Source organism: Abramis brama (assembly GCF_963993115.1).
Source record: "Abramis brama genome assembly, chromosome: 17".
Classification (NCBI taxonomy): domain Eukaryota; kingdom Metazoa; phylum Chordata; class Actinopteri; order Cypriniformes; family Leuciscidae; genus Abramis; species Abramis brama.
Genome location: NC_139979.1, coordinates 27859579 through 27886683, shown reverse-complemented (window position 1 = coordinate 27886683; position 27105 = coordinate 27859579). Strand labels below are relative to the sequence as shown.

At 39.8% G+C, this 27105-nt stretch overlaps 2 protein-coding genes across 8 annotated transcripts in view; both read right to left on the bottom strand.

Moving 5' to 3' along the window:
- The window catches only part of cdkal1 (CDK5 regulatory subunit associated protein 1-like 1), a 390498-nt gene extending 383608 nt beyond the window's left edge, over nucleotides 1-6890 (bottom strand). The window contains exon 1 of the mRNA XM_084088459.1: nucleotides 6708-6890. The gene's annotated coding sequence lies outside the window, so the exon portion shown is untranslated. The remainder of the gene's footprint in view (nucleotides 1-6707) is intronic.
- An 11591-nt stretch (nucleotides 6891-18481) lies between these two features.
- Nucleotides 18482-27105, bottom strand: part of scgn (secretagogin, EF-hand calcium binding protein) — a 46984-nt gene continuing 38360 nt past the window's right edge. For all 7 annotated transcript variants that reach the window (XM_084089822.1, XM_084089824.1, XM_084089827.1 and 4 more), the window contains 5 exons: nucleotides 25434-25489; nucleotides 20206-20251; nucleotides 20051-20110; nucleotides 19825-19893; nucleotides 18482-18813 (listed from right to left, as the gene is read on the bottom strand). In XM_084089822.1, coding sequence (XP_083945948.1) covers nucleotides 18685-18813; nucleotides 19825-19893; nucleotides 20051-20110; nucleotides 20206-20251; nucleotides 25434-25489 — 360 coding nt within the window. In that variant the 3' untranslated portion in view covers nucleotides 18482-18684. The remainder of the gene's footprint in view (nucleotides 18814-19824; nucleotides 19894-20050; nucleotides 20111-20205; nucleotides 20252-25433; nucleotides 25490-27105) is intronic.

The following is a 27105-nucleotide window of genomic DNA, read 5'->3' as shown; positions in this document are numbered from 1 at the left end:
TATTTTTATGGATATTTACAGCAATCTTTGTTTTGTTCTATGCAACCCAGTCGGTTGATACAATTCTTTTTGTTTTTCCTTTTTTTTTTTTTTTTTTTTTTTTTTTTTTTTACCTGTCATCCCGAGTGTTTCCATGCAGTCTTATCATAGATGGCGACCTCAGATCAAGTGGTGGGACTAGGATCCATTAGGTTTACAAGCTGGAATGTAAGGGGGCTAGGTGGTCCTATAAAGAGGGCAAGAGTATTTTCTCACCTAAAGAGCTTAAAGTCTGAAGTAATATTTCTCCAAGAAACTCATCTACGTATTAGTGACCACACCAGACTGCGGAAGCCCTGGGTTGGCCAAATTTTTCACTCAGGTTTTAACAGCCGTTCAAGAGGCACTGCTATACTTCTACACAAACGCTTACAGTTCTCCCCTGAGCAAATTATCTCAGACCCTAATGGCCGTTATATTATAATCGTGGGAATGCTGCTCAACACACCTGTTATCCTGGCCTCTGTCTATGCTCCAAATTGGGACTGTCCAAGCTTTATGACAACTCTGTTTTCACAACTACCAAGCCTAGATTCACACCATTTAATTTTCGGAGGAGACCTTAATTTAATAATTGACCCCACACTTGACAGATCCAATTCAAAGAACTTGTCCCTGTCCAATATGGCAAAAGCCTTGATTTCTCTCACGGAGCAGATCGGCTGTGTAGACGCCTGGCGCTTTTTCCACCCAAGAGTTAAACACTTTTCATTCTACTCCCCGGTTCATCATACTTACTCGCGTATTGATTATTTTTTTGTAGACAAAATTTTAGCACCCTCAGTGAAATCTTGCGAATACTCGACTATAGTAATCTCAGACCATGCCCCCATCCTGATGGATCTTGAACTTTTTTCAAGGCCCAAGCATTCTCTGTGGCGACTAAATGTAGAACTATTATCCTCAGATGCTTTCTGCAAATTTGTAACAGAGAAAATATCTTTTTTTATTCAAACCAACAAATCCGAGTCCACCTCCCCCTCCCTCTTGTGGGAAACTTTAAAAGCTGTATTACGAGGTGAGATAATCTCTTATAATGCCAGAATTAATAAGCAGAGAAAACTGCGACAGAGCGAGTTGCTTGAGGCAATTCAACGTATTGACAGATTGCACGCGATGACTTCCAATGGCAACCTTAGAACTGAAAGGCTCAAGCTTCAAACAGAATTTGATATACTTTCTACATATAAGGCAGAGTCCCTTTTAAGACGCACAAAGAGTACATATTACGAGCACGGAGACAGAATCAGCAAATTATTAGCCATGCAACTGAAACACCAAGCCTCTTCTCGATCCATTATTCAAATTCGTAAAACCCCTTCCACCTTGGTCTCAGATGAAAAGGAAATTAACGAAATATTTACTCAGTTTTATACTACTCTTTACAAATCAGAAGCTCCATCTGACACAACCTTCATGTACAACTTTTTAGATAACTTAGTTTTCCCTGGTTTAGACAATACCACTACAAACTGCCTTGATGCCCCACTCTCTCTAGATGAACTTTTGGTTTGCCTAAAATCAATGCAGAACGGCAAGGCACCGGGACCTGATGGCTTCCCTGTTGAATTCTTAAAGAAATTCTCCGACCAACTTGCCCCCTTGATGTTAGATATGTTCAATGACTCTTTGGAGAACGGAGCACTCCCTCCATCTTCAACCCAGGCCTCAATTTCATTACTTCCCAAGCCCAATAAAAATTTAGAAGAGTGCAACAGCTGGAGACCAATCAGTCTGCTCAATTTTGATGTGAAATTATTGGCTAAGATTCTCGCCAACCGTTTAGACCCTTGCCTCTCTAAGATTATTTCTGATGATCAGACTGGCTTCATAAGAGGTAGGCAACTCTCTTCAAATATTCGTAGGCTACTTAACATAACACTCTCTGAGCCAAACAAAACAGCAGCAGAAATGGTCATTTCTATGGACGCAGAGAAGGCCTTTGACCGGGTAGAGTGGGAGTATTTATTCACAGTCCTCGGTAGATTTGGTTTCGGTCAAAAATTCATTTCATGGATTCGGTTGTTATACAATAATCCTACAGCATGCGTAATTACCAACTCTACCCGGTCCAAACCATTTCCGTTAACACGGGGCTGCAGGCAGGGATGTCCCTTATCACCATTGTTATTTGCTCTCGCCATCGAGCCGCTGTCCCTTGCCCTTAAAAGCTGTTCGTCTTTCACTGGGATCACCAGAAATGGAATGGAGCATAGGGTCTCACTTTATGCAGATGATTTGTTGCTATACATTTCACATCCAACCATCTGCATTAGTGGGATCTTAGAAATTTTGCACACATTCGGATCCTTTTCGGGCTACAAGTTGAACATTGGTAAGAGTGAATGTTTCCCTCTTAATGAAGCTGCAAAAAGAATCCCGACCCAAGCGTTACCGTTTCGTTTAACCACCTCCTGTTTTCGTTATTTAGGTATTAACATCTCAAATAATTTGTCGTCTATTTATAAAGATAACATTTTAAAGTTGGTTAATCAAATCAAGTCCGACCTCAAGCGCTGGCACGCCCTCCCCTTGTCCCTTTTAGGAAGAGTGAACACAATAAAAATGAATGTACTCCCAAGATTCCTATTTCTCTTTCAGTGTCTACCACTGTACCTTCCAAAGACTTTTTTCAAAGATCTTAACCAGCATTTTTCATCTTTTATTTGGGCAGGAAAGAACCCCAGGGCTAATTTAGCTACTCTACAAAGACCAAGGAGGGAAGGAGGTCTTGGACTCCCAAACTTATTGGCTTATTATTGGTCAGCCAATATCCAAAAAATTTACACATGGTACAACTTCCCTAATACCAGTTGGTGTCAGATGGAAGCACGGTCTTGTAACTCTGTCTCATTAGGTACTCTGACTTGTGCTCCCTTGAATTCTTACCCTTCAAACTACACCTCTAATCCAGTTGTTCTATCCACTGTGAAAATTTGGAGGCAGTTCAGGCGTGATTTTAAAATCTCTTCTACCTCCCCGCTGATACCTATATGTGACAACCACCTATTCTCTCCCTCATCTGTTGACTCAGCTTTTGCCCTGTGGAGGGATAAGGGCATATTCTGCTTTAAACAACTTTTCACTGATAAGACCTTTGCTTCTTTTAATAGTCTGAAAACTACATTTGACTTACCCCAATCTCATGTATTTAGATATTTCCAGGTCCGTAATTTCGCACTCCACAATCTACCCAACTTTCCCTATTTACCACCTGATTCCTTTACTGAGATTATTTTGTCCTTTCCTACGGACCATAAATTTATTTCAGCAGCTATGAGATTAATTACATCTTCCTCATCCTCCTTAGCGGTCAGAAGTACCTGGGAAAAAGAGCTGGGTTCCTCCTTCGAAACTGAATGGTGGAACGAGACCTTAGAAAGGGTCAACACCACTTCCCCTTGCGCTAGCCTAACATTAATACAATTTAAGGTCGTCCACAGATTACACCTTTCTAAAGTTAAGCTTAAAAAGATGTTCAATACAAGCGACATTTGCGACAGGTGCTCTGTCTCCTCTGCCAATCATACTCGTATGTTTTTTTCCTGTCCAAAGTTGGATTTATTTTGGTCAACTTTTTATGACACATTGTCAAAAGCTCTTAATCGACCTCTGACTCCCAGTCCAGCTATTTCTATTTTCGGTGTCCCTGCAGACCACAGTTGCTTCTCTCGTGGAGAATTGGACATTATTGCTTTTGCCTCCCTCGTGGCCCGCAGACGCATTTTACTCCATTGGAAAGACCCAAAACCTCCTACATCTAATTCCTGGCTAAAAGACCTATTGTCTTTCCTTCACCTAGAGAAAATTAAATACAGCCTGAGAAAACGCTCAGACCTATTCACCAAACACTGGGGCCCCTTCCTTTCCTATGTTAATTCCGCTCAGTCTTTGGATGACTAACCAGTTGATTGCACGGAGCAGACTAGAGTTTTTGTTATCCTGACCAGGAATATTATTTATTTCACTATGTAGCTTGTTTTTTTTTTTGTTTTTTTTTGGTTTTTTTTATTATCTGTTTATTTTTATTTTTATTTTTTTTAGTCTTGTTTAAATTCGACTGCGGTTTTACCTGCAAGTATGCTTATTTCTATCCCTGTTAGTACTTTTTCGCTTTATGTATATCATTTAAAATGCCCTGTGCTGTCTTGTTGTTTTGTTCATTTGTTCATTCATATGCTTTGTTTATTGGAGAAAAAAAAAAAAAAAAAAAAAACGACTTGCTTGTACAAATTCCCAATGGAGAAATGTAATGTGATTTGTCGGCAATAAAAAAAAAAAATAAAAAAAAAAAAAATAAAAAAAAAAAATTCCCGGATATAACTTATTTAATGCACAATTTTCCTTACAAATTATATTATCAGTATTACAATGCGAGTAAATGTAGCCGTGTAAAATGTAAGGGATGATGCCACCCATCTAGATCAATGTGCATTTACCTTTAAATTGTAACATATTTAATAGCATGGAATTACAGTGTAATTAGTGTTAGCTCACTATCTTAGCCTTTTTCAGTGCATTAGGTGAGGAATCTGATAATATTAGTGATTCTCATATCAAAACACTAAAATTGGTACCGTTTTGGAGAGAAATTGGGAATTTTTTAATTTCTCTATTTAACCCATCTCATGGTGTGTGATGCTGAACTATCATATGAGTTTCTAAAGGTTTTTGAATTCTTTGCACAGTTATGAATATTGATATTTTATGTGCAACAATAGCATGCTCAGGCTCAGTGGCCTTTCACCTAATTTAAAAAATATATATATTTTATTTTTTCAAATAATGTGATTTAAATGGTGATGAGTGTACTGATTTGATGCATTTTAAAAAGATGGATGATAGATATTCTTCAATCTTTCTGACAAAGAACAAAATTTAATGTGAATTACAGTATGTGCAATTTTTTTTTAATTTGTAAATTGTAGTGCACAGTGTTTATTATAAGGGGGTAGAATCCACAGCTCAGTACTCACTACTCACTACTCGTCATGAGTACTTTTAAATAAGCTGCTTTTTTACTCTTACTCAAGTAGTTTTTTTGGACAAGTACTTTTTACTCTACTCACACTAATTTTTTTTGGAATGTAATGGTACTTTTATTTGAGTATGTTTTTTCAGTACTCTTTCCACCACTGCTGATTTTGTTCAAGATGATGTGCATCTCCTTCAAATATGCGCTTAAAGCCCAGACAGCCGTCAGGTGTCGCCGGCGGTAGCTCTGGCGCCGATTGCACGTTAAGTGTGTTTTGTTGACTTGTGGTTAGGCCTACTGATGTTCAGTGATTTTAAAAGTAGCCTCAATTAGGCCTGCATGAAGTTGGAAATGATTTGCTTTTGCAAAGAATCGTTTATGAATGCACTTTTAAGAAAGTTGTGGTAATAAAATAATATTTACATTTTATCAGTTGTTATTGAAACTCATCATTGCCTGGAACACACAAAAGATGGCATGTACTGCAGAGGCGTGTGTGGGTTAGGGCAGGCGGACAGGATTTTGGGGAAGGGGGGGCTCGGCTGTCCTTACCTACTCTAAGGGGGGGCTCACATTCACCCAATTTGAAAACCCCTGGTCTACAATATAATAGCCATATAAACGTAGCGTAATTATAATAATAAAACATAGTGGGATATTCAGTGATATTGGCTGTGCAATATCGACTTTTGTGATTGGCCAATACCGGCAGACTGGAGCCAATGGAAATGCTTCTCCTTCGGGGCGCATCTTATTCCTCTGAGAACTTCAAAGCAGACCGCTTGAGGTAAATTATCTGGAATGATTAGTATAGTGAATTTTCTATCTAAGATCTATAAACCACAAAATGATAAAAACACCAAAATATTTTTAATTTATGTTATAGGCTAGGCTAAACTGCTTCTAATCATACATATAAATCATGTGAAACTATAGTTATTTTTTTGTTCAAAAAACCTGGATGAAGCTGTGAACATATTCTCCAAATTGCACCCAAGAAGATTGGAACTGACCAGTGTACTAAATCCATAAGTGTCAATACAAATACAGCAACAAGCAAAGAGGCATTGACAGAGAGTCAAGAAATGATGATGAGAAGAATTATTATTAATATTTCAGTAAAGTTCATTAAATCTATTCTGTTGTTAGTGTGGTCTTTAAACTTATGAACTGTGTATGGACTGACAAAGGTGTTACATGAGGAAGCAATTTGACAACAATGCAGTAAATATTTTAGGTGCATCAAAAAGCGTGCTCGTTAAGATACCAGCAGACAAGCTAATCCAGCACAAACTAGTGCATAAAAGGTCACCAAAATGAAGTATTTGAACCTCATAATTAAATACAAAAGGAGGAGAAAAACTGCTCCTTCAAATATAAGCGTAACCTGCGTTTTTAATTCTAACGTTACTTGGCTTTAAACCAGTGTTTGTTTGTGTGTGTTTGTAGGGTCCTTTGACTGGTAACGTTATATCTTTCTTTGTAAGAATACGTTTTCAGTTTAAAAAAGATTTTTACTTCTCTTAAATAACACACGCTTTGCCAATATAACTTTTAAACATATCTTAAAGTGTATCTGAGTCGTGTATGACACATGTCATGAATGTGTCTAATGCCCGGATATCCACTGAGGAAAACCCATGTGTTTACCTCAAACAAACTCTATATAGACAGTCCAAAAGTGCATACTTACTGGAAAGACGCCAAAATCAACCGTATTGGGAAACACTGTTCTCCGTGGGAGTTTGAGGGAAAATATAGAGTTATTCTGCTCTTTGATCAGTTATATTCGCGCTGTTTTGCTTTCAGAGCGCCATGCTGACACATTTCACCTTTAACCTCGACGCAATACGGCAAGTATAAGAGGACAATCCTCAAACTAGTGATGGGCACTTTCGAAACACTAGGGGCGTTCGCGTTCCGATTGAAAGGGGCTGTGTTCAGAATGGCACACTAACTTGCTAGCAAGCTTACTGCCCTGGCTGTGGTGCATACAGAATAAGTGTATGAAATAGTATATGCATCAAATAATGTTTCAGAGTAGCCTAGTATACTAAAGTGTTGTCACATGACAAACAGCTGTCAAGTTGTTATAAATTAATGTGCTAACCATTCTTTTGTAAAGGCAAACCTGAGTGAAAGTCTGCATCCGAAACCGCATAAACAGTAGGCTATGTGATAAAAGAAGTGTGTCCGAATTCACAGTTAAAGAGTAGGCAAAAAATACCTACTGTAGATTCTGAAGTGTGCATGGACCAGGGTGCGGATTACACAATGGTCTTCAGGGGTGTCAATGATTTTGCACAGTGTGCATATATGTATATATATATGTGTGTGTGTGTGTGTGTGTGTGTGTGTGTGTGTGTGTGTGTGTAGGCCTTTTTAGGCCATTTTACACTGCAAAGGTGGAACAGAAGCTGCATCTATGGACCCCTCCCCCAGGCCTCGTCTCACAACAACCATGTGCTCATCCGGAGAGAGAGGACTCTCTCTCCACCACAACAGCATCAAGGACAACCTCAGGAGTTCAACATCTTCATTCAATGCAGAAGAAGTCCATCACAACTCCCACCATTTGCTCTGCATGCGTGTCCTCTCCGGCCCAGGGCTGGCAGGCCACAATCTACACTTCAGCCATGAGAACAGTGTCGAACTAACTACGAAAGTCCAGCATATCTTCTCCATCCAGCGGAGAAGAAACGATTACAACTTATACAGTGACATTTGACACTCACGGACTCATCAACGAACCCAATCTTCAACCACTTCAAGAATTGAACATGCAAGTATCAATTTAATGCTGCAAAACTTTTTGTACACACAATGATTTTTCCCCATTTGTCTTACTGTATAACAACCTGGTCACAGGCAGGAGTGACTACGCTCAAGCCTATGTATTCACTTTACAAACAAATTTGAAAAGTATTAGACAAAAAACCTAAGGATTATCATCATTGTAATATCCTGAAACAATATAATCTTCTCAATTTTGATAATTTCTTATTTTATTCGGACGCATGTCTAATGTTTAAAGTTATTCATGATCTTGCACCCCCTCCTCTTAGAGGATGCATAATATTATCTGGCAGTGGCAGTGCCAGTAGAACTAGAGCATCAACTAGGGGTGATTTGGTACCGCATTTTAGAAAGACAACCTTTGGACAATCCGCCTTCTCTGTTAAAGTAGTGGGAAAGTGGAACTCAATACCCACAAACATTAGAAACTCAGGAAGTTTTGCAGTATTTAAAGCCAGCCTTAAAATTTGGCTAAAATCAGCACAAGAGTGTCACCACTAATGATTGCTTTGTATTTTCTGTATTTTGTATTTGGTGTATACATCAAACCATTTTTATTAATTTTGAATTGATGGATAATATGTATTTTTTGTAAATTTATGTAGTGTATTTGTTGTTTAGTGGTTGTTTTTGAGTCTTTTGTTTTTGTTTTGTCTACCTGTCCAGGGACAACAGATGCAAATTAGCTGTTAGCTAACTCTGGTGCAATTGTTTAAATTGTGCGCTGTCCCTGTCAAATAAACAGTAAAATAAATAAATAATGAGGTGCTCTGAAAATAAGCTTATGGTTCTTTTCAATGTTAAATAGATCTTTTCCATAGTTCTATTTCCTGCTTCCGGTTCCACATCACTCACCCCCTTTACCTATGTATGTATGTACTGTATGTATGAATGTATGTATGTTTGTTTAGTGTTAGTTATGTTTGTGAGTTAGTTAATAAAACTTGTGCACAATATGGAAGTGTCTCTGCTTGCATACAAAGTCCCTTTTACGATCTTGATCTTGTTACATGCTCTAAGTACTGTACATGCTAAGGAATAATTATTTTTCAGTGACCATGAAAGATACACTTTTCTTAGAATAAATTAATAATCAAAGAGTTTGTTGGAACTGATTAATTGATTGTAATATTAATTGGCTTACCTCAAAGTTAATCTAATTAACTGACCCAAATATTAATAATTAATCATAATTAGTAATTATGGATTATTATTAATATTTCCCCTTTGAGCTAATATCATTACAATGACTTTCAATCACCTTAATCACCTTTATTTATATAGCGCTTTATACCATACAGATCGTTTCAAAACAGACTGTTTCAAAGCAGCTTTACAGTGATAACAGGAAAATTATGCATTTTGGCTGTTGTTCAGCTGAAATCAGTTCAGTGTTGATTTAGTTCCGTTGGAAGGATCATCAATTAATAAATTACTTCATTTCATCTATAAAGCAGTTCTGCAAAAATAAATAAATAAATAAATATTGTCTTCATTCAGCTCAGTTCTCAGTCCAATAGTATTGTTGAATATTAAGTGTACCCAAACAGAGGCAGTAGGCTCAGTCAGGGAGCCAGTTCTCCTCTGCCAACGAACAAACATGGTGTCATTATGATTCAGGCTGCATGACAAGTCATAATTGTCATGTCATAATCTTCCATCTGGTCGACGTTTTCGAACCCGAAGGTTTAGATACAACCGCCATAAAAATAATTTTGTTCCTTTGGCTACAAGGCTGTTAAACTCGGGTGCAAAGGACACAACTGTGTGATTGTTATGGTATTGATGTGAGTATCTTGTTATGCAGCTTTCACATTGCCCAAAACAAATTTCCCTTTAAGGGACAAATAAAGTATAAAGTAAGTAAGTAAATAATTCAGATTGGGATTGGGATCAGGAGCATTCAATTATCCATCCAGTTCCTTTTGCTTGAAGATTGGATTCATCATGCTGGTATGGAGCCGAAGGCCGAGGCATTCACAGGGGATTGTCTAGTTGACACGGTCTCTGCTGACATTCAGGGCTGCGTTGTGTTCTTGTCTAGGTACAGGTCCACGATCTGCTGTCCATTTGGGTTTGACAGACAGAGAGACTAGCGTAGATGTCATTCTTCTTATGATGTAACCAGTACATCGGACGATATGGGAAGTGTTCCTGGTTCCAGTTGACCTAATTTATGCAGCCTAACAATCCTTTAACTAATGTGAATTATAGAAATGTGATATATGCCAGGTTAAAGAGATGTGTTTTTAGTCTAGATTTAAACTGATAGAGTGTGTCTGCTTCCCAAAAAGGTTTGGGTGCTAAATAGGAAAAGAATCTACAGCCTGCAGTTGATTTTGATATTGCAGGTTTTATCAACTGGCCAGAATTTTGAGATCGCAATAGACGTGAAAGACTATAATGCATTAAGAGCTCGCTCAAGTACAGAGGAGCTAAACCATTTAGTGCTTTTTAAGTAATTTGCAAGACTTTAAAATGTAGTCAATGTTTAATAGGGAGCCAATGCAGTTTTGACAGAACCGGGGTAATATGCTCATACTTCATCGTTCTAAGAACTCTAGCTGCTGCATTTTTGACCAGCTGTAGTTTGTTTATTAAACATGCAGGGCCACCCATAATAGTATTACAATAATCTAAATCATGATTCATGAACGCATGAACTAACTTTTCTGCATTTGTCATTGTGAGCATATGTCATAATTTATATGTAAAAGATGTGGCTTTACAGATGCCAGAAATGTGGCTTTCAAATGAAAGATTGGTATCAAAGAGCACATCCAGGTAACTAACTGACGACGAAGACAGACCAGCCACGAAGTGTTAAGACAGTATTCTATGGTATTCTATGCAGAGGTTTTTGGTCCAATAATTAAAATCTCTGGGGGGGTTTTTTGTTTGTTTTTTAATTAAGTAGTAGGAAAATACTAGTCATCCAATTTTTTATATCAACTATGCATTCCATCAATTTTGTGAATTGGTATGTTTCGTCAGGGTGCGAAGAAATATAGAGCTGAATATCAACAGCGTAACATTGAAAACTAATGCCATGCTTCCTAAAGATATCTCCCAAGGGTTGCATGTACAGGGTGAAAAGCAATGGTCCTAGTACTGAGCCTTGCTGTTCTGTTGGGGAATTTCCGTTGTCTCATGCAAAAGTCTATATGCTGTAATGTCAAACAGAAGAACTGAGTCATAGGGTTTGTGGAAATGGAAAAGTACCCAAAAGCTCTGTACATTTATTATATGGGAAGGTGGACATGGTGAAAGCTACAAGAAGGTACTGAAAACATGTAATATGAGGTGTTTTCAAAAAAAGTATATGTAATATGAGATGTTTTTTAAAAAAGCCTATGGTCAGAGATTCTCCACCAATAGAAAGAAGGCCTCGGGGAAGATGGTTCTAACAGTGGCGATATCTCGAGGAGGAGCAAAAAGAAAAAGATAACTATACGGATGCCCATTGGGTACCTAGAGATAAGAAAAATGTATAAGACCTGAAGACAGACCATTGTAAGTCAGATGAACAGCTGGCATATCTCACTTTGTTGTTTGTTCAATAAAGTTAATTCTTCTGAGACCTGGAACTTCGACTCTGAAAGATTTCTTTGAGACCTGAACCAAATACTTTAAATCTGACACAACATTCTCCATACTGAACTTTTGATCGATATGACACCTTTTTATAGAGTTTCAGATAAACTCTTCTGAAAGAATAAAACTTCTTTTTTCTTTAATTTAATTAGAACAAAATAAAAGAGTCAAATTATCTCAAATAAACAGATGTTCAAAATGTAATTCACACAATCACATTTCTTATAAATCACCAATTGAGACAAAAAAAATCACACTAATAATGCAATACCTAGGTGACAAAATTACTGAAATCACTTAGAATACCAAAATGTCACTCTGGAAAATCACAGATTTTAAGTGCACTGAATAACACCATATGAAACCAATATGAAAAGATTTGGTCACACACTCACACACTAGTTCCCTTTTGAAACGTTCACTTGTATAGCATAGCTAGACGCTCCTATAAAAAACAATTTTTTCTTAAATTATTGAAGCCTTTTATAAAATAACGCAGTGCTACTGCACAGCCATACCAGTGCTGTGATCTGCACGTGCTTATTGGCTGAGGAATGGGAACTGCATGAACCTATGGCGATGCGGCGTATCTGTGCGAGCCAATCAGGGCACATCCTGCTGAACCAAGCGCAGAGCCCACCAAAGGGGGCGGGGCATCTGCCTGTATAAGCAACTCGTCTCACCGTAGGATTCAGATTTTTTTCTCCTTCAGCGACGATCTTCACACATCGCGTTGACTCCTTCAAGAAAGCCTTCTCGCTGTCGACCAGCCCAGCATCGGAACAAGCTGAATCCTCACTCTGCAAGCAAGCAGATCCAGCCTGGAGCCTGACACACCAGCGTGCTCACGGGCAAGCTGACTCGGCGCTGCTCACAGCTCATTCACCGTTCACCTGGCACCTATCTATTCACCTATCTGGCGAATATTAAAAGAACGTTGATGCGACGTTGATACAAATGTCACCCTGTGATTGTGGCACGTGGATCTCTCTCTCATACGTCTCTCTCTTCTCTCCGCTCGTGAATCGCTTTCCTTTTAGAGAGCGTCTCCACCCCTCGCTATCTCCTGTTTCTCTCCTCCCAGTAACCTTGGAGGAAGAAACAACGGGCCAGAGGAGTGAGCGATCGGATATGAGTGAGTCATGCCAGTGCAGATCCCGCGTGCCTCACTCTCTCCTCAACGAGATTTCTCCCATGGAGGTTCTGAAGAGGACTTTCATGATGACACCATGTTATTGGTGGCTTGAATCGAGAGCTGTGGCAGCCCACCTCTGTTCACCCACTGCTATTGGATGGAAGATAGCTCATCCATCTAAGCCCTGCAGGACCACTTCAGCCCTCACTGTCCGGACCTACGCGTCCTCTGGCCTAGCGGCCTCCGCTCTTCACACCATGGCGGCCCTCCAGGTGTTTCAGGCCAAACTCCTCCAGTCACCACTTGTGAGAAATGCAGACAGAACTGCCTTCCTCGACTCACCAACCTCCACCAGACCTCCCACGGTAAGATGGCTTCGCTGCTTCACGGTGGCACAGAAGTCTTCGCAGGCAATGCGCCACTTCCTGCTTAAGCACTCCAGCTCTGCAGCATTGAGTCGCCAGAAAGCAGTGTTGACTCAGCAGCCAGCCAAGCCAGCAACTGCTCAGCCACAGTCTCACTACGCCTGGCCCAGTGTTTCCCAACCGGGGTGCCGTCTGACAAGAGCCGTGTAAAAGTCCTTCAAATTAGTTTTTTTTTTTTTTTTTTAAATGATTAAATGTGAATAAAACAATAAGTATATATGATGAATATCTAATGTCTGAAATAACAAATAAGACAGACACACACACACATAATAAAAAAAAATTCTATCCGTCCCCTCACTGACCTGTCAGCACATCAACGTCTGTATATGTAACGTATGCAAGTGTTTTATCCTTAACAATTAGCGTGTGACGATGTGTGTGTAGTGCAAAATAATATGGACAGATTTCTTAAAAAGAAAAGCTCCAGATGCTTTTGGACCGTCAACTTCCTCATGTAGCAGTCTAGAGCAGGCTGCTGAGAGCAGCAGTAAGAAGAAAAGACAGTATATTGACAATTACTTGTCATATGGCTTCATCTTTATCGGATATCCATCATGTCCTCTTCTTCTGTGTCTGGTATTTGGGGACAAATTGTCGAATGAATCAATGGTTCCTAGCAAACTGAAATGGCATCTGACAATAACAACAACAAAATCACCCATCTCTAGTGAGTAAGGATGCAGAATATTTTATTCGACTGAGAATGCAACACGAAAAACAAGAGGAAATTATGATGAAGAGTGCAAAAGTGTCTGAGAAAGCATTAACGGCAAGCTATCTTGTGGCTGAAATATTAGACTAGTCGAAAAAACCCCACACGATCACTGAGACTGTAATCTTACCAGCATGCAAAGCCATCGTTAACACCATGCTAGGCCCACAAGCAGCGAAAGAAATATCAGAGGTTCCCCTGTCAAACAATACAATTAGCAGGCGAATAGATGACATGTCTTCAAAGTGTGGTTTTGGAAAAAATCAGATCCAGCAGCAAATTTTCCAGCGGCAAGACGGCTGACATTAGTGGGCACGCTGAGCTCCTGGCAAATGTTCGATTCGTAGAAATATAAGAAATATATTGTATGACAACAGAGTCTCTTGAACGGGGGGGTTGAATTGGAAGGACTGTCACAGTTTATGTACTGATGGGGCCGCTGCCATGACGGGGAGTACGAAGGGCTTCATTAGCAGAGTCAGAGCTCAAAACCCACATGTGAAAGCCACTCACTGCTTTTTACATAGGGAGGCACTTGTAGCAAAGACGCTCCCGAAGGAACTCTCTGATGTACTGGACAGAGTAGTAGATATAGTTAATTTCATCAAGGCACGCCCACTGAAGAGTCGTCTATTTTCGATTTTATGCGAGGTGGGAGCGGAACATCAGAGCTTGTTATTACATACGGCCGTTCAATGGCTATCACGCTGCAAAGGTTTTGGCACGACTCTATAAACTGAGGGAAGAGTTAAAAACGTTCCTCAATCAGGAGAATTCAGGATATGCAGAGTTAATTGCAGACATGGAATGGTGTTCAAAACTTGCATATCTCACAAATGTTTTTAAGCATCTCAATGACCTGAACACAAAAATGCAAGGCAAAGATGAATATATTCTCACTTCTACCGGCAAATTGCGAGGCTTCAGGTTCAAGCTCACCCTCTGGCGTTCTGTTGTTGAAAAGGGCCAACTTGATATGTTTCCCTTGTGCAATGCACACTCAAACAGCAAACTCCCTGGGCTTATCACCCAGCATCTGAAAGTGAGGAGAGGTTCAACTTTTATTTTCCAGCTGAGACTTATGCTGAGTTTGACTGGGTCCTTGATCCTTGGAGTTCATCAGGACTGGAAAGTTCAAAAGGCATGCCACTGCAAGTACAAGAACAACTAGCAGAGATCGCAGTTTAAGAATGAAATTTCAAGACATGGCTTTGGACAGTTTTTGGATAACTGTGGAGAAAGAATATCCAGCTGTTGCAAATAGTGCCGTTGTTCTGAAGTTCTGATGCCCTTTTCCACAACCTATTTGTGCGAACTGAGTTTTTCTAGCCTGACATACATCAAGAATAAGTACAGAGAACGTCTGTGGCAGACATTCAGGCTTTTTCATGACTGAAAAAAGGTTGGGAAACACTGGTCTGGACTATCCTCCAAAAAAGTCTTGAATGTTCCTCCTAACACCTTGTTCAGTTCCGATTGTTGAAGTAAATGTTGCAATTTCAGACAATGGGCTCGTTCAAGTTCACACACACATGCAATTGACCACTGTTATAGCGAACAAAATGAAAAACAAAAATACTCTCGAAGAGCACTTTTCCACTTCCAATTCCACGGGCATATGATGCATACTTTCATATCCAAATAGCCCCCCATCACAGACCGCTTTTGAGATTCACATTTGAAGGGGTGGCCAACCAGTATACGGTCCTATCATTCGGACTGTTCCTGGCACCACGCACTTTTATGAAGTGCATGGATGCAGCACTTTCCCCCCTGAGACAGAGGGGGATGCGCATCTTGAATTACCTTGACGGCTGGCTCATCCTAGCCCAGTCAAAGGCAGAATATAATTTCTCACAGATCTGTGATCCTCAGCCACATGGAATGCCTAGAACTCAGAATCAACCTAGCCAAGAGCTCACTGTCTCCCTGCCAGAGAATCTCTTTCCTGGGGGCAGTTCTCGACTCAGCACAAATGCGGGCGTGGCTATCATCCGAGTGCGCTCAGACTATCCACAGCTTGCGTCATCGTTTAGAGTAGGTGCCTCATCCCCTCTCAGAACTTTTCAGAGGATGCTAGGCCTAATGGTCTCCGCATCGTCAATACTTCCAGTGGGCTTGCTGAACATGCACCCCCTGCAGTACTGGCTGAAACCCCAGGTCCCAGCTAATGCCTGGTGATCAGGTCACCTTCGTGTCAAGGTGACCTGATCAACTGCCTGGAAATGATGGCGGTTTTTCAGGTCCTCAAAACCTTACTAGCAGACCTGACGGGGCACTACGTCTTAGTCCGGTCGGACATTATGACGGTTGTGTCCTACATAAACCACCAAGGTGGACTAGTCAAGTCAAGTCAAGTCATCATTTATATAGCGCTTTTAACAATGTAGATTGTTTCAAAGCAGACCTTCAAAGGTCGAGACCTCTGTACAAACTAGCCAGATGCCTCTCCTTATGGGCACAACGCAACCTGCACTCGCTGAGAGCAGTGCACGTGCCGGGCAGCCTGAACCAAGGAGCAGACATGCTGTCCCAGGGCAATATGGTCCCAGGGAATGGTTTGCTTCTTGAAAAGGGTATGGAGGCTCAACCCACCTTACCATACCCTCTTTGTAAGTACCGACAGTCCTTAGGGCCATCAAAGGGCCCCGTTCTAGCCGCTACAGTCGGCCAAGATGCAGTCATTTTCACTTAAGACCACACTCCTGCTAGCGTTAGCATCGGTTAAGGGAGTGGGAGTTGCAAGCACTCTCCGTCATCGCTTCCTGCCTTGATTTTGGGCCTAACGATTCTAAGGTTGTCCTCAAGTTATTTCGTTGTCAGCTCTTCCCACCTTGGAAGATGAGCATCAATTACACTTAGGCTACTCTACGCTGTCCAGGTCACAAAGCAGAGACTGTCCTGCTGGATAATGGACACCATCGAATTGGCTTACACTTTGTTGGGCCTTCAATGTCCCATCGACATCAGAGAACCCTCCACCAGAGATATGGCCTCTTCTTGGGCGTGGTCCAGTGGTGTATCTATTGGCAACATCTGTGCGGCGGCCGGCTGGTCCTCGCCGTCCACCTTCACCAGGTTTTACAACTTGGAGTGAGCTTAACCCACTATACTATTACCTCTCTGGAGGTTCCAACCTCAGTCCGAGCCCTATTCTGGTTGGGCTAATTCTGCCCTCTCTTGGCCCAAATAGGGCCCTTATCCAAGCACCTTAGGCTAGGGCCCTAGAACACGTCATTCTGCTTGAACATAGCACGGCATGACTGGACTGGTTCCCCATTGAGTCTAGCGACGCAATACGAGTGAGTGTTTTGAAAGGGAGCATCATTTCCCTGAGATAACGGGAACGAGTATTGCATATACGGCTGTGCTATGGTGGTACATGACTTGGCATATGTCGCTTCAGTCGAATTAACCTGAATCCTATGGCGAGACGAGCTGCTTATATAGGCAGATACCCTGCCCCCTTTGGCTGGCTCTGCGCTTGGTTCGGGGGTATGTGCCCCAATTGGCTCGCGCAGATAAGGCTGTAGCACTGCGTGATTTTATAAAAGGCTTCAATAATCGGAGAAAAGGAGTTCTACCTATAGCGTCTAGCAACACAATACTATTCCCGTTATCTCAGGGAAGCGAGGTTACATTAGTAGCCTAGGCGTTATACACAAACCACCCCGTTGCAGGCCTGAGACATTGCTGGAGTACGTAGTGGCCTTAGTTTGTTGTTGTAGAAACAACAAACTGGCCTCTTCACTCCCGAGCAGGAAAAACAAACTCAAAAACGGTACCTGAACTCCATAATGGAATAATAAGTGACTCCAATGCACTGTAGTAAGCCTCCGGGAAATCTTCCTCCTGTGCACGGCTGCATGCTCTCAGAAGACGGGCTATAGACTCCTCCCTCGCAGCCTGCGAACTCCTGATACTCACGTTAACACAGATCAACAAACCCCAAATAAAGTGAGTGTCTTCAGTCTTTGTGTCTGTCACCAGTTATCTTTAGAATAACTTGAAACACAATCTGTATTAGCGATCTATAAAGCTAAAGAATGAAGAAAGTGCTATGTCGAGCGAACATAAATGGAGAACTCAGATACTAAACAAATAAAATAAAGACCTAACTTGTAGGTTAAAACCACGTTTTTAACGTGTTTATCAATCAAACTTTAAAGTATGATAGCGTTCTTAAAGGCATTCATACACACATATACATCACAATCTATTGCTGTATACTCCATTCGAAAGTTATCTCTGGGCTAGAACTAAACAAAAACAGATACACTGAAATAAACCCATTACCTGTATAATTGTATTCTACTGGGTTACATATTTATTGCAATATCATAGCAACAACCCAGGACACACTAGCATTCACTTAACAAGCACCCAGAACACCCTAGAAACACCCTAGCAACCACCTGGGACATCCTAGCAACGACCCAGAATGCAACCCAACACCCTAGCAAATGGTAAATGGCTCTCTCCATGGTTCACCTGCTATACTTCATTTACACTGTAATACTACAGCCTGCAGGTGTAAATGGATACATGATCTTAACCAAAATTCAAGCTGAATGATCAAAATATTCTTTGCTTTCGTTCAGGTTGATTCAAAATATATTATAACTGTTCCACTGAGACAGCTTTCAGTTATGTGGTAGATAAGGTCTATCAAAAATCTGAATGTGCCGATTTTTACAACAACAACAAAACAAAAAAAAATAGTACATTTAAAAAAAAAAAAAACGTACCATCCATGGAATCAAACCATGTAAACCATGGAACCAAATCAAAGTCTGTTTTTATCCTTTCATTTTCATACTTTTATTGTTGCAAAAGTGGATGGTTTTAAAAGCAAAGTGAATACATTTCTTTAAATTTATTTCACAATAACATATTTTGCAAACAAGCGATACACAAGTTATACGTAATGCTTTCACCTTCCAAATACAGCATTGAAATACAGTGATCTTTAGCAAATTGGAGAACTTCAGTCTGCATGTGAGGACTATGGCTTAAGCTTCACTCCCAAACACAGGGCCAGCTCACTCTTCTGAATCTTTCCATCTTTATTCACGTCACAGTGATGCAGCAGAACCTCACGGAATTTATCCAGATCCACTCCGCTGATACTGGGCTGAGAAAAAAAAGTGGTTTGAATAAAGAGGCAAATAGAGAGAAAGTGAAAGTGTCACAAACAGATGCCTATAAATATAATTACTGTTATATTAGTGTAGGCCTTACTGAATGCTGGGGACTTTTTGTTGGGCTTTTGTAGTGTAGTGTAGTGCAGTTCAGTCCTGAAGTTTCACGTTTATCGATGTTTATCCTAGCGAGTGCATGCTAGTTGATGTTTGTTGAACTTATTTAAATGTTTATTTAAATAAGGTTTCTATTTTATTGAATAACATTGTTGTGGCGAGCAGGACGAGGCAGAGGGCCATGGGAGAACGGCGCGAGGCCAGTGGCGTGATTGATAATGAGCGACACCTGCGCGACACACCTCTCTTATCTCTCACGGAGGAGCGGAAGCATAAAAGGGAGAGCGACGACAGGGAAGATCGAGAGAGGACCAGGCCTGGACTGTTTTAGTTGGACTTATGTTTTATTATATGTAACAGCAGTCGTCCATGAGGGGCTGCTGTCTTTTACTTTCATTTTGTTGTTTGGTTATTTCATTATTAAAGTTGTTGATTGTTTGCCGGTTCCCGCCTCCTTCTTCCCACAACATCTAACCTTGCTACATTGGTGCCAAAACCCAGGAGGAAGGAGGAACGCGCTGTCAAAGAGCCATCGCCACTGTGGGGAATCTGTCGCCATGGACACTCGAGGCGGTGCTGCCGGCCGCCTGGGTTCTGGAGAGGCGACTGCCATCCGTGAGGGAGTGCAGGAGTCGCCGCCGTTCGCCGTGGGCCGGAGCCTGCTGCCGTCCACCATGATGGGGAGGAGCAGGGAACAGGGGACTCCTGCCGTCTGTCCAGAGGAGCCGGAGTGTCGAGCCGTCCACCGAGGCTATCCAGCACCACCGCCAGGCACCGTGGAGTTCATCACCCAGCTGGCGGAGGCCCAGATGGCAGTGCGTTGTGGGATCCGGACCAAGATTTTTTTTCCCTATCTTATTACTTTATTACAACAATCGATCACTTACCTTGACAAGCTCCATCATGTCTTTGACAAACCCGTCCACTTCTGGACCTTCAAGTGCTCCAGTCTTACTCTAGAATCAGAGCCAACCACAAGTGATGGAACATCAGGATATGTATCTAATATGATACTCATACACAACAATAAACAAGACATACTGTTAATAAAGTAATAAATCATCAGTCTACTCAGATTGATGCAAAGTGAATTGAAGGTTAAAAAAATCTTACAACATCATAGTGAGCAAAGATCTTCTCAAAGTCTCTCTTTCTCTCCATTTGACTACTGGCCTGTGGAGGGCGAGAAATCATGACAGCATCATGCACTTTATCATTAAATTTGAGTGTCACAAGCAGGGAAAAAAAAATTGAGATAAAGTACTAACATCCATTTTGAACTGCAACAGGAAGTTCTCTTGTAGAGCCAGAATTCTGGGAAGGTATTACAGTTAAATTAGAAGGCAGGCAATGAAAACATTGTGGTAGCATGTGCGGATTTCATACGTCTGGAAATATATTAATAGTATCAATGGAGTAATATGGTAGCATAACATATGACAAAAAAATTAGATAAGAAAAAGCAACTGGCATGAGTGACTACCTCCCTGTCTGTTCGATCACCTACCAGCAGCCACACGTGGAACGGCACGATCACTGATGCTCACCTCATCATCACCACTAACATTAAATGTTAAATATATTCCTTTCTTCTTTTCTTTGTCCGACACCAAGGCATACAGAGATGAGTGACGGACCTGCATCCCAGACTCAATTACAGGCTGCCACAACCCTCACAATCTACTGGCTTTTTATTTGTAATAAACACCTCTCTGAGACTTGATGACACACCCACTATTTCTGTCTTTGTTCAATCAGCCACAAATTTTAATTGCAGGTGCACTTTGTGTTATGTTATTTAAACCTCACCTGTAAATTTAAAATTTAAATTTAAGATTTAAAACTGAGTTTAAAGTTATGGTGCAACAGGATTAAAGTTAATGTATTAAATATAAATTAAATCCAGGATCAAAATGATGGTTTAAATGCAAACCTGCTTATTTTTAAACAAGGTTTAAAGTTTGGTGCAACAGAATTATTAGATAAACCTTGATTTAATCTAAGATTAATCCAGCATTTTGCAAACAAACTCGATCTACTTCGCAAAGGAAAACTCGACTCGCAAACAAACTCGATCTGCTTTGCAAACGAAAACTCGACTTGCAAACAAACAGAAAGCAATGTGCAAGTACAAAGGTCAGTTTGAGTGAAAATGCAGTGGAGTAACAAATATGTATTGTGTTTTACAAATATAAATAAATGAGCCAAGATAATACTTCACAAATAAATACAAACCAGCCTACAAATTGCATGTAACCTTTGAACAAATACCAAATCTAGTGCATACAAATGCATATCTGTCTGTTATGATTGTGTGACACTTGGCTTTTTATGAGATCTCTCGGCTCGATTTTTTCCACAAATGTGTCCAGGCAGATTTTTTCACAAATACGTCCAGGCAGATTTTCTCACAAATGCAGTTGAGCAACTTCCTCTTCTAAAACAGTAGATGGCGCTAAACTAGGGGATTAATTTAGCGCTAGTCTCCTGGGTGAAGCACTGATTTGAAACTTGCCTTTGCCTACAGCTGAGGAAAATGACCGGTGAACGGATGTGTTTCTGTCTTATTTGATCTATAATTAACCTTTTTGAGGTTTTATTTTGCAAAATGTTTATTGCATATCTACAGAAATCCACATTAGCACTTAGTAGCACTTCACTCTTTCTGATAGAGGAATCTATAAGCTGAAAGCTCTACCATCATGTTGCTTTTTGTACATTTTTTCTACATCGGACGCATGCGAAATTACTAAATTAGTGATTATGTCTACACTGAACGAATCTATTTCTTTCGTTCTCCATAAATTAATGAGAACATTTCATTTAATTGGGTTTCATTTGTCTGTCCAAAATAATAATTTGGGCACTGCATACGTCACAGGCAAGTTAAGAAACAAGTGTATTTTGTTCAATGAATTATTTTATTACATTAACAGTTAAGCTGACTGAATTCCAACTAAATAAATAAATAAGTGGGACCCTCCTTTCAATTAAATGAAATGTTCTCATTAATTTATGGAGAACAAAAGAAATAGACTTGTTCAGTAAATGTAACGTTTTTACAAAAAAATTAAAAAGCAACATATGATGGCAGAGCTTTCAGTTTATAGATTCCCCTATCCTAGAGAGAGTGAATTGCTAAGTGCTAATCTGTCTAGATATGTAATAAACATTTTGCAAAAGAAAACCTCAAAAAGGTTAATTATAGATAAATTAAGACAGAAACACATACGTTCACCGGTCATTTTCCTCTGTGTAGGCAAAGGCAAGTTTCAAATCAGTGCTTCTCCCATACTGTCTATGGCTTCTCCCAGGAGACTAGCGCTAAATGAATCCCCTAGTTTAGCGCCATCTACTGTTTTAGAAGAGGAATTTGCTCAACTGCATTTGTGAGTAGGGATGGGTACGGAAACCCGGTATTAAACGGCCCGGTGCTGAATTTTGAAAGACCGCTGGATCGATAAGCTCGGACGTTATCAGTTCTGCTGTCGGTACTGGAGAAATTAAGAAAGTGCACGTGCTATTTATTATTGCTATTAAGAAATTATTATCTTGCCAATTTAATCTCGCCAGCCACTTCTATATAAAATAATTATAGAGAATAATTAGAGAAATTATTCTCTAATAACAAAATATTCTAAAATAATAATATTCTCTTCACTTGATAAACTTAAGGTTGAGGCCTTGTAGTCACTTGGACTATTTTACCGATGTCTTGACTAACTTTTCTAGGCCAGCATATGAAATTACATAGCGGCCTATGAAGAAGTGAGACAGCTCTCAGATTTCATCAAAAATATCCGAAGATGAACGAAAGTCGGAAGTTGAAAGTTGGAACAACATGAGGGTGAGTAATTACTGACAGAATTTTCATTTTTGGGTGAACTAACCCTTTAAGGCAGAACACCAATGCAAAAGACTTGTGATTTGTTGTGCATGAAATTACAGGTGAAAAAAGGTTTTGTAGATTGTAAGCAAAGACACAAATGACAATAATGTACAATCCATGTGATTGGAATTGATCTCTCCCGTGCATTTGTGGATTTCCATGTGTGGATCCAATTGCCTTGTGTGTGTGGATCTCTCAAGTGCATGTGTGGATTGCCTTGTGTGTGTGTGGATCTATCGCATGCAATTGTGGATGTGGATTCTGTGTGGTGGATCTATCGCGTGCATTAGTGGATTGCCACACGTGTGGATCTGTCACATGCATTTGAGGATTGCTTTGTGTGTGTGTGTGGATCTCTCTCGTGCATTTGTGGATTGCCGTGTGTGTGTGGATCTCTCTCATGCATTTGTGGATTGCTGTGCGTGTGCGCGTCTCACATGCATTTGTGGATTGCCGTGTGTGTGTGTGTGGATCTCTCACGTGCATTTGAGGATTGCCGAATACCGTAAAACTTCAAATAATAGCCGAGTCCCAAATAGACGCCCGTCTCTTTTACACGCCTGGTGTGGCTACAGGTTTGGATAAATAAAGGCCGGTCTCAAATAGAGGCCTGGTCTGTTTTTTAGTTTCGGGTTGTATTTCATCTTCTAAAACCCGTAAGATCGTCTGTTTAAGCCAGTTCTATGGAGCAGATTGCGCACGCAAGAGAGCCCTGAGAGACTTTTTTACAGTCTATGCTCTGGACGGGAGCGCAAGCAAGGCAGGCAGAGAGAGTCAGCGCCGTGTCGCGTCTATGACAACTCGAGGTTTCACACACCGGACGAGAAGCGCCGCGTCGCGTCTATGACAACTCGAGGTATCGCACACCGGACGCGCACTTTGTCAATTAATGGCCAGCAATATTGTTGTGTTTAAGGACATTATGGAATTAAGATCATGCCTGTACTATGTTATGATTGAACTAAATACAATCGTTGCTTAGTCTGCAGTCTGAATTCACTTTACCTCAGAGCGTCCGTTAACTGAATGAATTGAGAATATCACCTGAAAATCCGATAACATAAGCAATTTTCATTCAACCAGCTGATTTCTGTAAATGAATGTAAAACTAAATGAATATTGCAGCACAGGGTGAAGTCTCAACACTAAATTAAAGGCCTGTCTCATATAGACGCCTGTCTCAAATACAAGCCGGTGCTATTATTTGAAGTTTTACGGTATGTGGATCTCTTGCTTGCATTTGTGGTTATATTATGTATTACATTTGATTTTATTTCTTTCAACCAAATAGCAAGAAAAAATAGCTGACGTCCTGTTGGTCAGAGCTAGTGACTGTAAATTAGAAAGTTATCTGGCTCATTGAGAACAATATATGTAGCGAGTTTGGTGACTGTAGGTAAAACTAACCCCCCACTTTAGCCAGAAGTTGGCACTACTGAGCCCCTCCCCTACATGCCAATTTCTAAGACTTTGCCCATGTCTACTGGTCGACAAACAGTATATTACGCTTGCGGAACCCCTGCAATGTGTTAAAACGCAACAACCTAAGCCCTTGATCACTTGGAATCCGATATGGGGCTGATATATTTTATAGTTTTTTTCATTATAATTTAGTTTCACACCATTCTATAGGCCTGTATGGATGCTTGGACTGTTTTTATATAAACAAATATGAAATGTTAATATATTCACATATTTATATTAAATATAAAACATAAAAAATACACAACTGAAAATTATTACAATACAATAAACTATAACGGTGTAACAAAAACAAAAAAAGGCAGCTTAAGGTAGCTACAAGTATTAAATGTGGTTAAATGTCAAAATAACTCCAATATCATACACCAGGTTTGTGTGGGGTGGTGGTAAATTACTGTGACATCACAGGCATGTTGCACTGTTTATTAAGTCTATCTGCCTGAATTGTACACATTGAGTAGATTCGCTCCCTCAGTCAAAATCAAGGGTTCGAGGGTCTGTCATAAACTTCCTTCCTTTATTTGAAGTTGACCGCACTTCAAAATGGTGGTAGAGAGTCCCCTGTCTTGGCCTCATGCTGACTGAGTTTGCTGGCGATTGGAAGAATCCCCTAGGAGGAGTATATAAAATTCCAGAGCATGCATTTTTCAAACAACCCATAATAGCCGACTTCCTGTTGGGCTGGCATATGACTAGAGTGTGAAAAGTTTTTTGGCCCAATGAGATATTTAAGTGTATGAAGTTTGGTTACTGTAGGTTAAAAAGGGGTACAACCATATAAAAGGCTGCGCCACAGAGCTCCACCACGTCCCCCCGCCCCCACCCCATATCAACTTGTGCCTGACCCTGATGGCTGACGTTTCCAATGTGTGTGCAAAGTTGCAAGAGGTTTTGAGCATGATAAGGGCCCCAAAAGTGACAGTTAAAAAAAAACAATAAAAAAACAATTACCTTAGGAAAACAATAGGGCCCTTCGCCCCTTAGGGCTTGGGCCCTAATTACACTAACGGTGCTTTATGCAATTGGCACTGAGCGTTTGCCTCTCTCTTTCAACAACACAAACACCCATACTCTTAATACCAATGCCTAAACAGCTTCACATGTACAGTATTAAACACACATCACCTAGCCAGGTCATTAAGATCCAATCTGCCATCTTTGTTTTTGTCAAAAATGTTCATCTGAAAGACACACAAAAAAAAGTGTTAATATTTAGAAAAACATTTACTCAAGTTAGACTCAAATAAGGAAAATTAACACAAAAATAAACAAAAAAATAAGAGCACTTGCAGTCATTTTACACAGATTGTCAATTTTTCATACCTAAATGTTGCACTTATCGTTACAGTCTTTTAAAAAAGAAGTACACCCACATGAAATGAACTAACATGAAATGCTTATAAAAACTACATGACCAGCCAAACTCTACTCACTTTAGGAGAGGCTTGGGTGAGGAGTATCATTCATTTTTGGAGTGTACTTGTACAATAAACTGACCTTAACCACTAACAGAGCAGTGTACCTATATACACTGATGGTGTATATACTTTTTTAAAGTTTAATTTGCTTTGTTGGCTGCTGTGATCAGGAAAGGATTGTGTACTGTCGTATGATAAAAACTAGTGCTGTTAATTCAACATGTTAATTTAGTGTAATTATAAAAATAATAATGTGGTTAAAAAAATGAACAGTTAATATACCACTATACTCAGGATCTTAAAAAAAGCATAACTCAGACTTCAAGATGCTGAAAAACATACAATGATTTGCATGTATACATAGACAACAAATAAAAATCATGCAGATGGAATGACCTCTAAGTATTTTAATAGCTTGCATTTATAGGGGCTGAAAATCAACGTGGTTATTTAAGCGGTGAATATTTCAATTGAAAATTTTCACTTTTACACACAATTTCATTATTAAAAATGTAATAACCCATATCAACTTTCCAGACCTCATTTCTAGAATATTCAGTCCTTAAAAATTACCACCTAATTTTGCCTTCAACAGGCAATTTACAGTCTTCAATCTCTCTTGCAGGATGGGTTGTATCGTGAGAATATCTGCTCTCACATCAACACAACACGGATGCGTCATGGCTGAGATCTATGCAGAAGTGAAGATATTTTGTAAATAAAAACTTTATTTTTGTTTGTTTTTTTGTGTGTGTGCACAAAGCATTCTTCATAAAATTCTTAGAGATGTTTAGGGAGACATCTAAAATGTGCAATGCTGGGGGTACTCACCAGAATTGGGAACCAAAAAAGAAAGTAAAAACACATGCATAAATACTGAAATTAAATGTATACTTATTTACATATTTACTAAATTAGAAAGAAATCATTTGAAAATGAATATGAAAAAAAGTTGAACTTTGAAAAATAAACCAATATACACTGCTGTTCAAAAGTTTGGGGTCACTAAGATTTTTTATGTTTTTAAAAGAGTCTCTTCTGCTCACCAAAGCTGTGTTTATTTCAGTAAAAATTGTGAAATATTATTCCAGTGTAAATCAGCTGTTTTCTATGTGAATATATAGTAAAGTGTAATTTATTCCTGTGATCAAAGCTGAATTTTCAGCATCATTACTCCAGTCTTCAGTGTCACATGATCCTTCAGAAATCATTCTAATATGATGATTTGATGATCAAGAAACATTTATGATTATTATCAGTGTTGAAAACAGTTCAGACTTCTGTGGAAACCGTCATACATTTTATTTCTCAGGATTCTTTGATGAATATAAAGTTCAAAAGAACAACATTTATTTAAAAAAGAATCTTTTGTAACATTA